Raw genomic sequence first — 16,944 nt, 5'->3', positions numbered from 1 at the left:
GGACAGAGTGAAAAACTTATTTGTTTCAGCGCTGACCTACCATTTTTATCACTTTATTGAAAGGACCATGAAATGTGCTTTCTACTGACGTGCGAAGAGTAAGTGTCTGATAACCTTTTGACCCTCATGAGGAGGGTTAAACATGGATTCTTCAACTGCCTCAATGACGACACAGTGTTGTCATATTCATGGCACATCCATAATCTATAAACCCAATAAGCCTCAATAACCGAACGCGTAGAGCACGAGCGTCACGGCTGAAAGGTCGTTGGATCGAATCCCATCTGTTTTTTAATTATTTTTCTATCTTTATCCATTTAACTATTTTTTCCAATTAACGCAAATATTTACATGATTTATTTACAACAATTGAATAACAACAATTTAATAACAACAAGTAATTTTTACAACAATAATTTTTTTTTTTTTTAAAGGCATAATAGGCCCATCGATTATGCAATTTTAACGAATGCTAGAGTAACTGGCACCTTGTGTAGATAATAAGTACATTACCTTATAGCCAAACGCGTATTAGTTTGTCCAATATCACTGCTGGTTACTAAGAAATGTCTAATTGAAATCCGCAGTCCACGAAATCAGTTGACTGACTTGTTTACAGTTTCGAAACCGCATACTTCGAAACGGGTGTGATACAGATTTATAGTCCACCGGACATTTTCTCACGCATGCAAAAACGCACGCACGCATGCATTTTCGCTCGGCCGTATGCAATGCTAGCGATAGTACAGTACCGTAACTGTATACGTAACAGTAGCTCTGATTGTAATGAACGTGGAATCCACAGACGAATCACTGACTCTCGTGATAATGAAGTAGGCTGTGTTGGGGGCCAACGCTATGGGAGGATCGCGGACTAACCACGGACACAGACTAAACATGGAAAGCAGACGGCACTACGTGTATTTACGTATATTGGTCAAACGAATACACCTGTGTCTGAAATTGAAGACATGTGGGTACCCGTTCATTAGCACCCACGGTTATTTACTTGTGCCTCAGCTTCTGTTGGATCGAATCCTCATTGGTCGGATCGGTAGGACCAGTTTGGATCATCGGATCCTGAACCATGGTGATGCATGCAATCCATCAACCATTGCAATCCATCAATCCATCCAACCAATTGCTAATCCATCCAATCCATCCAATCCCAATTGCCAATCCCACCAATTGCCAATCGCAATCCAACCAATTGCCAATCCATCCAATTGCAAACCATGCAATCCATCAATCATTGGATGCAATGCAATCCATGGTGATGCATTGCACAGACTTTGGGTGTGTATGTATGATTGTTGAACACAACTACTATTGTAGAAATAGATGAATTAATGGGCGGATTGCAGTACCCACGGCAGAAATTTTCCAGGATTCTGATTCACTAATGTTTTGTATTTGTTGATGGCAGTGTCTTGCTAAATCTGACCCCCTCCTCTCCTGGCTTTGCCCTCAAAATAGCTTTGCTATTTTTCTATTAGATCACCAACTTGAAACCATTCCAAAGTTATGAATTTGCTCTGTATGTGAGGAGCTGGCAGCAGAGGAGTGAAGGCATCAGTTTCAAGTTAAAAACCAAGGAAGGCTGTAAGTGATTTCATTATGTCTGCATGTTTACGTTTACTGCCGTGATTCACAATATTTGACTATATTAATGGAATGCACGTTTCTCTGGCCTTGTTCCTGATATTCTTCTTGCACATAGCGGAATTTTATCTTCACAACATGTGGATCTAGAGCAGAAATCGCTAATAATAAAGTGATAATAGTCGTATAGTCGAAACGTGACGGTTTAGACTGATAATAAACGAGGAAATTATCGTATTGATAGCATTGCACTGTAGTTTCTCATGTCCACTTGGACATGAAAAACTACAGTGCAATGCTAAATAACATAATAAATACATGCATTATAAATAACATTATAATAACATCCATAACATCAGAACAGTCGTCTTAGAACTGTCACTACAGACCGGTAAACGTCCCCTTTGCTTTTCCAGCTCCAGATGCTGTTCAGATGTTTCGCATCAGCAACACGAAGGCAACAGATATAACGTTGAACTGGGAAGCCCCTCTCAACACAAACGGCATCATATCTGGCTATACCATCACCTACAATGGCTTCAGTGCTGTAAGTTCATAACTGACCACAACTTTTCATCGTTCCTACTATTTTTTTTTTGAATCAGACCATGGGGTTTTTCCGTATTATTTTTAATTGCAATTTCATTTCGGTGAATCGGGAGATATTTACATGGCAGCTAGGAGGGACTAGGGGTGATGGTCGTGTTATTGTGAAATCTTTCAGAATTCTTTTTTTTACTTTATTGTAGAATTGTGTGATTAACAGGCTGTTGCCAATTTCGACCTTACATGTAAATGTGTGAGCCTGCATTAGTGTATGCACGCGCACATGCTTGCTTGCATGCGTGCATGCGTTTGCGTGCATGCGTTTACATGCATGCGTTCATGTGTGGTTCTGAGCTCATTCATGTTTCGATGCTTGATGCATACATGCTTGCATACAATATAATAACGAGCTTTTTGCGTTTGTAGTGCAACTTTACTGACTATGGACGTCACGAATATGCCGGTGGAAATGTTTCATACAGTCCAACAGTAACAGGTCTCATGCCTGCCACAGAGTACAATGTGACTGTACGTAAAGCTCATAGGGTCTATGTCCCCCAGGGTACTATCAGAGTGTACCCTGGGTATGGTTTGATATATCGGAACGTACCCTGGTAACTATATGATATGGTTAGGTTTAGGGTTAGGGAGTAGGCGTAGGCGACTCCCTAGACTCGTTAGTGGAGTAGGCGAGGTACGGTCCGGCATATTAGATTGTACCAGGGTATGTTCCGATATATTGAACCGTACCCAGGCTACCCTCCGATAGTACCCTGGGGAACATAGACCCTCTCAGCGTAAGTAAACCGTATTGTTCATGTATTTTATTTTGCAGATCAAATATGACATCGTAAAATGTACTTTATAATAATAGTATTTGTAGCAGTATGTAAACAGTTCTTGTCCAATGAAATGGAATATTTTCACACATACATAGACAGATACATACATACGAACGTACGAATGCACACACACATGCACACACGCACACGCACACGCACACACCTACTCATGCTTATACGCAAGTATGCACATAATATGTGGACACACTGTCATGCATATACATATACATACATACATTCACAGACATGCATGCATGCACGCACGCACGCACGCACGCACGCACGCACGCACGCACTCGCACACGCACGCATTGATACACAAACACTCACTCACATCTCATGCGCGCACACACACAAACACAAACATTAACAAAAACACACACAAATGCACTCATGCAGACGTGGAGAGAGATTCATGTTTCATGTGTTGCGCTGTATTGCAGATTCAAGCAGAAACAACTAGTCGTGCTGGAGAAAAGGGCTATGTTGTTGTAAAAACAAAACTTGCAGGTATTTCATAGAAAAGAATTTATATGGTGAACTTCTAGTACCATTGATACATTTCTATAAATTCAGGAAATTACATATACCGGCTAGTATTCATTTGTATTTGATATCGATAGTTTTACTTGGCTGAGTATAGAATATGATAGAATGATATACAGAATAAAATAGAATAGAATGGTTTAAGTCCACGTCTGTAGCGTTTTTCTCAAGTGCAGTTATAATGAAGTTTATAAACGTACATTAAAGCAAGTGACAATACTCGCACAATGCAAAGCTCATTGCGTTATGATATATGAGTGAGGTATTGCATATTAATTAATTGGTCCCTCACCAGTCTTGTTTGCTTACTGTGTTGCAGCACCAGCATTGCAGAACAGAAACGCTGCACCTATGCCAATACAGGGCTCGACCACGACTAAGTCATTCAGTGTTCTATTGAAGAGAAGCTGGTTCTCAGACTGTCATGGCAAGATTACTAACTTTGCCATCATAGTAGCTCAAGACCCGACATATAACAGCAGTGGAACAAATTTGCTCAAGTGGTCCCAGGTAATCTAACATGTATATACCCTTACAAAAACTCTACATAGGTATTCGTATAGGAAGTCAACACATAGGAATGCTCTCCCGTCTCGAATTCAGTACGATTTATGATACGATTAGATATCCTTGTTTTCCGTACCATTTGTTACCATACCAATAGTTTAAATCTTTCTCTTACATGTGAGATATCTTAATTTTTAGCTCACCTTGACATCGTCAAGCTGAGCTATTGCCATAAGTCGTCGTCCGTCGTACGTCCTCCGGTCCGGCACATTCGGCTTACGGTCAACGAAACTCAGGCACTGTTTCGACCCACATGATTTATAGGGGAAGAGAAATATGGTTATATGCGTCTTTACTTGCTATTGCTTCATATTGAAGGCGTCCTATATTGGTAGCATGCCATTCGAAGTACTTCGGAGCCACGGCAATTTTGTTTGGCAAAAATAGGGAATTGCCATTAGTCAGCTTCAGGGTTTCAACGGGATTCTTGCTCATTTTTGCTATGTGAATGAATAAGGCTAGGGATTGATATCCTTCTAAAAAAACAAATTATGCAAAATTAAGTAGGTTTTGCAATTCTATCAGACAATATTATTATATAGAACACGCACATAAGCAGTCTGTGGTTTCACACTCGTACTGCGTTTGTATTTACAAATTTCAATTGACAATATCTTTTAATGCCAAAATTCGGTATTTTCCTCTCCACCCGTCCGATTAAACACCGTCTATGATTAAGTAAAGTTACTTACAAACATCGTCGGAACGCCGAGCGCATAACCTATTATTTCAACCGCCATCGCATAAAACTCAAGTGCGGGCCTATAGCCCCATCTCACCGTCACACTAATTTGTATTCATTTTACGGCCGTCTATAACTTATTATCCAATGTGAACTTCACCGATGGCAACCGTGTCTGCTTACCGTCGTAGAAAACTAACACCCTTCCATCAACTCAATTAACATTTGAACAAACTTGGTTTCGCATGCGCAGGGCAAGACCATTGTCACGGTCCCCGGTTATAGCAGCTACGTGCGAATAAGCTATCCTGCTCAATCTTACACGTTACACATGCGGAGCTCGTGCTTTGGTAGCAGCGTGCCTAAATCTGTGAATATTATAAAAAACGGTTAAATGGCGCTCTTTAGGGTAACGCCATCCCTCATCTTCAGACCTCTTCACACTCCAGAACATTTATGTCACATATTATAACAGTTTATCATAATTATCAAGAGTATATAATGGAGTTCTCCTTATATACTCTCTCGTTGGGCTCTCATAGGTACGCTCGATGGTGCTTAATTAAAAAACTGACTTCTTCTCACCCACCTCATTGGTGTCCTATTTTGTGGTTGAGCATACATGTCATTGAACACTTTCATTATATGGTGTATTGTATAGTACTAAGCACTATATTTTTCGATGCATAGGTGAAGGATACTAAACTGTGGAAGGCTTACCAGGCAACACCAATAAACTTCAATCCCTTTCATTACACTGACGAGTTTAATTTCACAATCGGTGTTATAGCGAAGATTGTCACATGACAGATCCTCTCTTATGCCAATGGACACACGTGCAACATACAAGAAACAGGTAAGCAGTGTACCTAGAATATACAGAGACGTCTGCATACGACTGCGACGTATATAGTGAAGTTATAGTTTGATAGTAGGGATTTGTGATAGAAGACTGTTAGAATGTGGAAATTTAAAATACGTGAAATGTTAGTTTAGCAAGAGGTTTGCTGTAATCAGATGTCGTAGCGTCACAGTATGTCTGATAGAACTATACTACAGTTTTCCTAGCTCATCGGCGTACAGTCAGATGGCAGCTTGCTAGAATTGAATGAGAATGCATCCGTCCGTCCGTTCTGTCAACGTTGGGCACAAATTTAACCTACTCGACGTACCGGTCACTATATCGGGACGTTTGTGGGGGTCGTGAAAAGGAACTCCGGGATGACAAAATTGGGGGGTCACAGGCGTCATAGGTCAGATGTGTAAAGGAGTTATACTCATCCACCCCGTGCGAAATGCTGGAGGCAACAGCGCAGTGTGACCCCGGGTGGAAGGTCAGTATCGACATTTTTGAGGACATGGCCTAATGGACAGAGTGCGAAAAACTTATTTCCGGGGCTCTGTCTTCAGCGTCTGACTTACATTCTTTCATCACTTTACTTTGAGAGGATCCATGTGAAATGTCGCTTTGCTCACTGATGTGCGAAGAAGGTAAGTGTCTGTCAACCTTTGTTGACCCTCATGCAGCGAGGTTAAACATGGATTCACTTCAACTGCCCTCACTGACGACACATGTGTTGTCTATTCAGTTGCACGATCCATAAATCTAAATACCCAATAAGCCTCAATGAACGAACGCGTAGAGCGACGGACGTCACGCTGAAAGGTCTTGCGATCGAATCCCATTCTGTTTTTATTATTTTTCTATCTTTATCCATCTAACTATTTTTCCAATTAACGCAAATATTTACATGATTTATTTACAACAATTTAATAACAACAAATAATTTGTACAACAATTAAATTTTTATTTTTTTTAATAGGTTAGGGTTAGGGTCACAATGCACCATAAAACAGGAGTTTCAGGCACGTAATTTGTATCAACCAATGGGATTTGGGAGGTATGCAGGCCCTAGCTGCGTGTCAGGTGGGTGGCTGATAGTATCACAGGCGCCTAACAAAGGTGTCACTACGCACGACTGAAATGTTACGTTTATAACCGTAGCAACAGACCTCAGATGAGCCCAGACGCTCTGCAGCTCTTGTTTTTATACATTATACATTATACACATTGTACCTCCTCTATTTCAGAGTATTATGTCAAGTTCCGGGCCTTCACTGCGGAGAACATGTACACTGACACGGCTTACTCTTCTCCCATATCTACATGTACGTTCATCCATCGTAAATTTACATATTTTTACAATTTTAATATGATATATATGATAAAAATGCAGAAAATTAGGTTTAGCATGCATGATTATATAGGATATAATCTGACGAGAGATAGTGCTAAGTTCGGTGGCGATTGCTCGCAGCAAATCATCAGATGTGACCTAAACACAAACTAAAACTTGTTGACGTGAAGAAACGCATTGTACATTGTTGGTCCATAGATAAAGTTTCCATTTCTTTTTACTTTGGTGAAAATGTTTTAAAATTTTTAAAAGGGAAATATTTATAAATGCCAGCCAAGGTAGAAGTTTTGAGGGAGCACGATCTCCGTGCCTCGTGGAACAACGTTCCGCGATCGTTTTCCCAGCTTGTTGCGTTCAGGCCGGTGCTATAGAGTGAGTGTGGTTTTGTCTTCACAGTGGGTAACTACGTCGGCATCATAGCAGGCGCAGTTGTCGGCAGCCTGCTTGTCATCCTGCTGCTAGTGCTCGTCGTCGTACAGCGGCGGCGCCTACAGTGCTGCCGCAAGACCAGCGCGAACGACAAAAATGCATCCGGTTCATTCGTGACGCACGTGGCGTCGCAGGGAATGGCGAATTCGCCGCTATACGCGTGAGTAGTTGACATCTGTTAGTGTGATGTGATCACTGAGGCAACAGAGGGCATGAACTTTGACCTATGACATTTACTTTTCATGTTTAATAGCTGTGTGAGACATCTATGGTAAATCTAGATCTTTACAGTTTACATCGATGTTAGAGAATTAATCATCTCACAATCATACCATTGTAGCAATTGTATCAATTGTGTTATATAATACAGTGTAATGGTTTTAACAGTCATGTTTAAAGGGGAAATCCTGAGAAAGCGTTACATTGTTTAATCATTTCTCTGATTATTTCTCAATGTAACGAGTTCTCAGATTGCAATAGAGGCTACTCCAAAACCAGCCATATGTATAAGGGAATTCATAAAAAAGAGTTACAGTCATGAAGCATACTGTCTTTTTGCCTACTGAGATTGTTTTACGATTAGAAGGGTTCCGAAGTCCTAAGTAAAAGTTGTTCAATCGCACTGTTCTCTTTTCTGTTTGTCTCATGCATCATTTGTCTATCTTCATTTCTATCTTCTTGCCATCTACAGCAAACAATCGTGAATTGTACAAACGTACGGACGATTGTTTGTGTTTTTTTTCCCCTCGTCAAACTTCTCGAGATATATCTGTTCTTTTGCTGTTGCGATGATCAGGTGCAGTCGATCGGTGAAGCTGTCGGAGTTTGTGCAGCACGTCAAGATAATGGGAGCCGATTCAGACTTCCGCTTCTCTGAGGAGTACGAAGCGTTGAAGATGGTCGGCCGGGAGCAGCCGTCGACGGCCGCTGACCTTCCCGTGAACCGCGGCAAGAACAGGTGTGTGGCGGCCATGACACCCGCGCGTGCGCTATAACTGCTGTATGAGGATTTACATCCCTCATCTGCTTCTTCTCGGGTCACTACACTACACTCGACCTAGCCACTGCAGCACACAGGATTTGGCACGGAGTCTTCTTCTTCTTCTTCTTCTTCTTCTTCTTCTTCTTCTTCTTCTTCTTCTTCTTCTTCTTCTTCTTCTTCTTCTTCTTCTTCTTCTTCTCAGGTCACTACACTACACTCGGTCTAGCCACTGCAGCACACAGGACCTGGCACGGTGGTTGAAAGCCTCACAGTGCACTGTCTTCTTCTTCTTCTTCTTCTTCCTCCTCTTCTTCTTCTCCTTCTTCTTCTTCTTCTCAGGTCACTACACTACACTCGGTCTAGCGACTGCAGCACACATGACCTGGCACGGTGGTTAAAAGCCTCCAGGTCTACAGGGCTCTGGTGATAGGGGGCATTCCAGGAAATGTTTGATAGTCTGGTCCTCCCCGCAGTCACATTCGATTGGACCATTAGATCCCTTATCTGATACCACATGATCTTATGCAATGTGTGTATGGGGGGGGGGAACTACACGCGTAGCATGCATAAAACATCCATGCCAGCCACGATATACATTTATACCATTCTTTGGATATCGCTGTTTTCTTCAGGTTCTTTTGTTTTATGCGTAGCCATTCTAATATCATTTTATATCGGACAGGTTCACCAACATTCTTCCATATGATCATTCGCGCGTGAAACTAATACCGGTCGATGATGAGGATGGATCCGACTACATCAATGCCAACTACATGCCGGTAAGTTTTAGAATATCATAGAATAGGTAGAATTAATAGCATGTGAACTGCAGGGTGAACAACGATAGAAACTGAAAGCTATCTCTTAGTTTTATTGTGACCATTCATCACTAGCATACGTCAGTGACTCAGTGTACAGGGTGCGAAATTAACGCGAGTCCGGAGTCAAATACTCCCTGATTTACTGTCGGACTCCCTGATTTGAAATATGCAGGAGTCTGTATGACTCCCTGAAAATTCTGCCATACTAACTAGTTCGTTCCAGAGCACGGCTTCGCAGAATTACTGTACGTTTTTCAGCAAATGTCCAAAGAAAATTTGGCAGACATGCAACCGCATGAATCTTCAAAATATGCACATGCGTTATTGTTAATATCTTTAATTTTGAACTTCAGACTGCTGACTCCATCATTTTGCTGCGGACTCCCTCTTTTTGAGGTTAGGGAGTCCGTTGGACTCCCGTGTTTAAAAGTTAATTTCTACCCCTGAGTGTATGTTGATATTTTTTATAAAAAGGTCAAATACAAAAGAGACCTGATATGGGATATGAGACTTCTTGTCTTTGTTGGCCATCTTGTTATCACTGAAATGACGTCAGTGGACGTGTATTCGTATATTATGCTATTGTGTAACAGTTACATTTATTTTTAATTTTTACATTTACATATACACATATATACATATTTTTAGGGATTCAATTCTCCTAGAGAGTACATTGTGACTCAAGGCCCGCTGCCGAGCACACGGGACGACTTCTGGCGAATGGTGTGGGAGCAGAACACTCGTTCTATTGTCATGCTCACGAGATGCATCGAAAAGGGCAGAGTACGTCTTTTTATGGTCGACCAAGTTACGCAGGAACACTCACAGTAGTGTGTCGGTTCTATTTTGTCAGTTTTTATATGTTGCTGTCTCTTAAAGGCATACTAGGCCCATTGATTATGCAACGTTGACGAATGCTAGAGTAACTGGCACCTTGTGTAGTTAATAAATACATAACCTTATAGCCAAACGCATGTTAGTTTGTCCAATATCACTGCTGGTTACATTACAAGCAAGACTTGAAATCGGTTGTTGATATTCATTTACGTGCCGTAAATGTCATAACCAGGAGTCAAGCGATGACGTAAACATTTGTGTGGCCTATATGTTTTGGACGCCAGATGAAATCGAGGTGTCAGCGGTGTAACCACGGCCACGGACTAAACATGGAAATGGAGTAAAACACACGTACTAATCACGGACGCACATGGACAGCCCTGACAAAAAGTTCCTTATCACGAGCGTCCGTGTTTACGAAATCACTGATGATAGCATTGCATACGGCCGAGCATGCGTGCGAAAATGTCCGGTGCACTATAAATCTGTATCACACCCGCTTCGCCGGCAGCGGTTTGAAACTGTAAACAACTGATTTCTTGGACTGCGGATTTCAATTAGACATTTCTTAGTATAACCAGCAGTGATATTGGACAAACTAATACGTATTTGGATTTAAGGTTATGTACTTATTAACTACATAAGGTGCCAGTTACTCTAGCATTCGTCAACATTGCATAATCAATATGCCTTTAATACTTACTACAGAACTTCATATGTGCTCAATATTACACTGATATGTGACTACAGGTGGCAGCACCGCTTTTAAACTGTGCTGCTATATAATTCCAGCCAATTATTCACGTGTTATTTTTATTTCGGCAGGAGCGGATTCAGACCGTATTTGCCGTATTGGGAAATACGGTCTAGATTTCAAAGTGACCTTTGAAATTTTGCGCTCACTGTGGGTTGGTGTGCCCTTTTTGGGCGATGTGCCCTTTAAATCTGGAAAAATACTGTCTAGCCTCAGCCCTGGAACCGGCCCTGTAAATTCGTACCATATTTGCATGGTTCTAACAATCACAATTCATACGCAGGAGAAATGTGACCACTACTGGCCTATAGACAGCGAGCAAACGTACTATGGCGAAATCCAAGTGGCAGTGCTAAATGAGTCTAAATATCCGTATTGGACTATTTCGGAATTCAAAGTAACGCTGGTATGTACACTATAAATGTGTTAATGATCCTGTTTCTCTTAAATCGTTGCAGTCGTTTCTCTTACGTTTGTAATTATATCATTAACGAAAGGATTGGTGTACCTTAATTGTGTTGGCAGGCAAGTAATTAAGAATGCTATTAGAAAAAAATACAGCAGCCACTGCTAATATTAAATAGATAACAATTTTTTTCTTTGCTGTCAGATTTGTATGCACGCATATATGTTCACTGTAAAATAGTTTCTTTATTGATAAATATATTCCAATTTTTATTTAGGATATGGAATCTAGAGTCGTCCGGCACTTTCATTTCACCGCCTGGCCGGATTTCGGTGTACCTGAACATACTCAAACTCTAATCAAGTTTGTTAGAGCCATGAGGGACAGAGCTCAGTACAGTCCACACCCAATTATAGCTCACTGCAGGTTTGTGCTATAGAAAATGACACACAGAATAGAGCGTAGTTAACGGCATGATCATATTATGTGTGAATATGATGTATTGATGCTTCCTCCATTCCGTCCACGGATGACAGATGATGAGAATGTATGAATAAGCTCTGAAAACTTTTACCTATTTTTCTACCTATTTATTAACCATAGTTTAATAAGACAAGAAGCAAAGTTTTTGTGTTGCGATGTTGCAGGGTACAGAAATTCATACACTTAACATAAAAATAGTGAAGTTTTCATAGCTACTGTAATAATAGATAGTCTGGGTAACTTTGTAATATAATTGTGGGTATAAATGTTTGTTTCTGACCATTATTAAACCAGGTTCATGATTATGATAATGTTATGAAGAGATGCTGGACTAGCTGTATGTTACCATGATTGGTTTTCCTTGCAGCGCGGGAGTTGGACGATCGGGAACATTTATAGTTATAGACAGATTAATACAGCTTATCAAGCAGTCGGATACAGTCGATATATTTGGAAACGTCTACGAGATGCGAAAGGAAAGAGTATGGATGGTACAGACTGAGGTATGTGCAAGCAGATTGACCTGTAGGTCATTAAATTCACTATCATTTATGCACTGTCTTTGTTTATCAATGATAGGTACTGCTACGGCCCTGACATCACTTCAGCATAATTTACATGTTTTTTTTATTCATCTTTGCAGCAACAGTACATTTGTATACACAATAGCCTCAGGACAGTGCTGGAGGGCCGGGAAGATGATATGCCAACCCATGAATATGACGACTTGGGGCTTGATAATAAGGCCTACGACGGTACGTCCCTTTCTAGTTTCGACTACTCAAACATTTGTGACTGGAATTTGTTTCTTTGACAGAAAAAAAAGATATTGTAGATTAATATTAAGATATCTTACGTTAGACTAGTATGGTAATAAGCTTACCAAAGCATAGATGGTGTTACACATGTTTACTAGACATGCTAGAAAATCTGTGAGCATCACTGTATGTCTTTGCTGCAGATGACGAAGGCATTGTGGAGTCTGGCATGTAACAAAATCAAACTGCGGATGATATCTGAAGAGTAACGCCAAAAAAGAGCACAAGATCCACCAATCGGCACGGCACGATGACGACCTTCTATCTACGTTCTCCCGTGACGCTCATCTCACAAAATGTATGACGTAGGTAATGATGCAGATCACGTGTGGTGTCACGTGCATTACTAACCCTTACCGCAGCATCACAAGTATTGTTAATTTAGTTGGTGACACCAAGGATAGTGCTGATTAATGCGCTGTCACATGAAAAGAGTTGGTAATCGGCGTTTCGTATCACGTTTGTTGTGAAAACCCAATCATGAAGTGCTGTAGTGCTTTTCACTCTGACCTGTTCCACAAACATTCGTGGCTTTTGTCGAGTTAGGTACGGCACTAAGCAAAATCTGGATTGCTTACTGAAGTGATACGTTCTGTCACCTGGTGTGAACAAGAGTAATTATATGCTGCTTGAGAAAAGAATCTCACAAGACTATTATGCAAAGTTGATCAAGCCCCTGTGGAAAGGTCTCTAGCAATACGTATTTCTCATCTACCATTTTTCATCATGACATTGTGTTATCCAGACACAAAACTGCATTCAGGCTCTTTACATATTGCATCGAAATACATTACTCACTATGAAATTATATAGTGAAATTGTCGCGATTAAAAACAAATAATCGAACATGTCTTTCTGAAACACCGATGATTCATTGATCAATCAGAAGGAACAACCATTGTGACAAAGACGCATACTCTCAATATGTCTTTTCAGCTAACAGCTGAAATGTCTGATGGGTTGTGAATATACAAAAGCGTCTAAAAAGTTTAAAAAAATCATTTATATATTATAACATTCTATTATTTAATCCAATTAACTCATTATGCATCTCATTAGGATTATATGACATTTACGTGAATATTTCTGCTGTTTGCTCTGCTATACAGTGCGAACATCTAGCTATTCAGGCGAGCCCATATACTTATACTACACAGGCTCCCCCCTTATATTATGCCTATGTATATTTCGAAGCCTTTGGCATTGTAAAGAATTGTTACGGGGGAAATTTCTGATATTAACTGTACTATATTTTTCTGTATATGAGGAAATGTAGTGCCTTTTATTTGTACCCATGATGGCAGGACCGCCATTAGCCTTATTAGAGTCTTATATCAAATAGCATGCATGTGTTGAAATAAGGTTGTGTGCTACATGTATTGGCTTGTTGTGTAAGAACACCTGAACCCAATAATGTGTTTATACTTCTATATGTTTTATATGTTTTCCTCTATATATGTCTCACCTCTTCCATATGTTCTATTTTATTGAATTTGTTTATTGATTTACATCTACGTACGTGCTCTATTTTAACTGCCACTCTGTGCTTCTTGGTGGCAGTAATGTTTTTAATGTCGTATGAGATGTAAAAGACTCCATACTCATTTTCTCAACTCATTTTCTCAAGTTATTACGTGGTAAGAAAGATGTTTCATCAAGGAATGGAATCTTAACCGTGTGCATATTATAAATATATATATATTATATATTATATATATATATATATATAATATCGCAAGCACGGATTATAAATGTTCTGTTGGAATGGAGGAAAATCTGCTCTGTCTGCAAGATTATGCCACATATGCTTAGAATTCACTTGTTTAAAGCACCATATTTTTTTCCAACACAGTAATCTCCTAATAATGTAATTTGGTTACCCAACTGGTGGTCTCACAACCGTTCTATTTGTTGCAGATTTCACTATATATATATGTATATATGTTATATAAATTAGTATGGAAAATATTTGACTTATTTGTAGTACGTGTGTGCAAAGTTTCACAATTCCAACCAAACGTGCACAATCCATGTGCTTATCCGCCCTACTAACTTGGATTAATTTCCATGTAGAAAATTGCACCATGAAGTGTCGCCATTGGTTTACAGTTATCAATGTCCGCACCACAGGTCTGTGCTCTTCAATGCCCACGCCACCCCTTCATCGTTGTTGCTATAGGGCTGTGTGTGTGCGTGCGTGCGTGAGTGTGTTTGTTCGTTCGTTCGTGCGTGCGTGCGTGCGTGCGTGCGTGAGTGTGTTTGTTCGTGCGTGCGTACGTGCGTGCGTGCGTTCGTGAGTGCGTGCATGCGTGAGTGCGCTCACACTCGCCGACGAGCGGCCTGTGTGCGTGTGTGTGCGTGCGTGCGTGTGCGTGCGCCGCATCGTTACCGTTCGGGCTAGCAGGGGTGATAATTGCGGCGTGGGCCGTAGCTAATGACGCCGCGGCGCTCGTACGGCAATCGTAGCTATTACCTGTCGCTGATCAAGCTCGCAAATGTCAAGCGACGATCGCTTCTGTTCGAAATAGCTCATCTCGCTGCCCCGGTTCCCCCCGCAGCCACGCAGCCTCTAATAGGCAATTCCCCCCCGCGCACACCGCGGTACGTAATCCGCGAGTGCGATGCAATGGTGACAATTTAAATTTCCTCTGTCTGATGGCGGATGATCACGTGCTGATCACGCGATCGCTGCCGTCACGTGATCCGCATCTCCCGCGACGCCGCTCCGTGATATCGACGGATGTATATCACGGGTATTAATCCCGGGCGGAAACAGTCGCCTGAGACTGGATATGAGTTGAGGTCCCCACGCACACTCGTGAGATGCGCAGAGGCGCACACCCACTCTTCACGATTCAAATACAGATCGCCCTCTATTCGTTCCAGTCCCCTTTCGATATAAAATAGGTCCATATACACTCCAACGTGCTGTCGATTGAAATACAGATTGCCCTCTATTCGTTCTATTTCATTCTCTCCAATTTCGATATACAATAAGTTTCCATATACACTCCAATGTGATGTTTATTCTCATCGCAGTTATTTCCGCCAGTTATAAGCAAACGCCCACAAGGTGCAAACATAAGCCCCTCCCTCCAGTTACAAACCCCCACAAGGTGCAAACATAAGCCCCTCCCTCCAGTTACAAACCCCCACAAGGTACAAACATAAGCCCCTCCTTCCAGTTACAAACCCCCACAATGTACAAACGCAAGCCCATCTCCCCAGTTACCAACATACACCTACCAGGGCCAAAAACTAGCCACTCCCCTAGTTACATGCAAGCACCACCGAGTGAAAACCCGCATTCCCCTCCCCCAGCTACCAAAAAAAAAACAACACCCACGAGGTACACACTGGCCAGTTTCCTCATTCACGGTGCGTTAAGCCTAGTAGACACAACCATCTCCACCCAGCAATGTCATGCACTCGTGGCAACGGCAATATGACCTTAGTCGGCCTGGACGCTCTTGCAGATGTGTCACGTGCGTGTGAGATCATAAAATGTGAATTTTACGACCGTTAGTCGGCACTTACCTATCCCCTACGTCGTTGTCCCTCAATTAACTTCCGTCTACGTTTTCTGTCGCATCCCGTAATACGCGATTCCGTAGTTCCGGGTTTTCCTAATTGCAGTTCGTTGCAAGTGCGTTGTATGCGACTGTAAACATGCAACACATGGGCATGAATACACAACACTGGGCAACCCTCGATTACGTGATTATTGTCGGATACTGCAACACCTCGCTGGTTCCGTATTGCTCTTCATTTTAGTAGCGACCTACTGCCAGAATTAGATAATCAATAATGTTATTATTAGTTTATTACATTCTATATTAATTGCCGAATGCGTCATATGACTTGCCGTTCGACTTTGAAGTTAGCAAGTGCGTATAATACAACATTACACTAGTGTTAGTTAGGAACTAAATAGTACTCGTTAAAAACTGAATAACTGGGAGCTAATCTAGTGCTTTCCGTTTGCCATGTGGCAGTAATCCAGCTGCTGTGTGTACGAAGAGTTGGTATTGCCGAATGGCGGGACCCCGTGTTAACCGCAAACCGTAGTAAGTTACATGCGGGGTGCTTACATGTGATATTTAACACAGCTACTAGTGGTACATGAACATTAGTCCATACCTTGTAAAATTGCTGCCAGCTGCTGTGAATTATATGTCTGCTCTCTCTCTCTCTCTCTCTCTCTCTCTCTCTCTCTCTCTCTCTCTCTCTCTCTCTCTCTCTCTCTCTCTCCTCTCTCTCTCTCTCTTCCGATCCTTCTCATCTGTCATCTCTCTCTCTCTCTCTCTCGTCTCTTCCTCTCTCCTCTTTTCCTCGTCATCTCTCTCTCTCTCTTTCTCTCTATACTGTAATATTATAATGTATATATATATATATATATATATATATATCTAAATGTTTTGTGGCTAATTG

General features: G+C 41.3%; 2 protein-coding genes across 2 annotated transcripts in view; both read left to right on the top strand.

The window, feature by feature from the left end:
* Positions 1–5,638, top strand: part of LOC106811856 (tyrosine-protein phosphatase 10D-like) — a gene marked incomplete in the record, with an annotated part of 38,498 nt that extends 32,860 nt beyond the window's left edge. The window contains 6 exon segments of the mRNA XM_014815575.1: positions 1,497–1,602; positions 2,019–2,149; positions 2,575–2,676; positions 3,434–3,500; positions 3,856–4,046; positions 5,476–5,638. Coding sequence (XP_014671061.1) covers positions 1,497–1,602; positions 2,019–2,149; positions 2,575–2,676; positions 3,434–3,500; positions 3,856–4,046; positions 5,476–5,592 — 714 coding nt within the window.
* Positions 5,639–6,878: 1,240 nt separating this feature from the next.
* Positions 6,879–14,482, top strand: LOC106811858 (tyrosine-protein phosphatase 10D-like). Its single transcript, XM_014815576.1, has 10 exons — positions 6,879–6,954; positions 7,380–7,572; positions 8,209–8,370; positions 9,077–9,173; positions 9,864–9,998; positions 11,090–11,212; positions 11,490–11,638; positions 12,063–12,198; positions 12,339–12,450; positions 12,657–14,482. The coding sequence occupies exons 1-10, from the start codon at positions 6,915–6,917 to the stop codon at positions 12,686–12,688; spliced, it is 1,179 nt and encodes a 392-aa protein (XP_014671062.1). The 5' UTR covers positions 6,879–6,914; the 3' UTR covers positions 12,689–14,482.
* The last annotated feature ends 2,462 nt before the right edge of the window (positions 14,483–16,944 follow it).

This window comes from Priapulus caudatus, unplaced genomic scaffold, assembly GCF_000485595.1.
Source record: "Priapulus caudatus unplaced genomic scaffold, Priapulus_caudatus-5.0.1 Scaffold583, whole genome shotgun sequence".
NCBI lineage: Eukaryota > Metazoa > Priapulida > Priapulimorpha > Priapulimorphida > Priapulidae > Priapulus > Priapulus caudatus.
The sequence above is the reverse complement of the archived record's forward strand: the minus strand, read 5'-3'. Positions and strand labels throughout refer to the sequence as shown.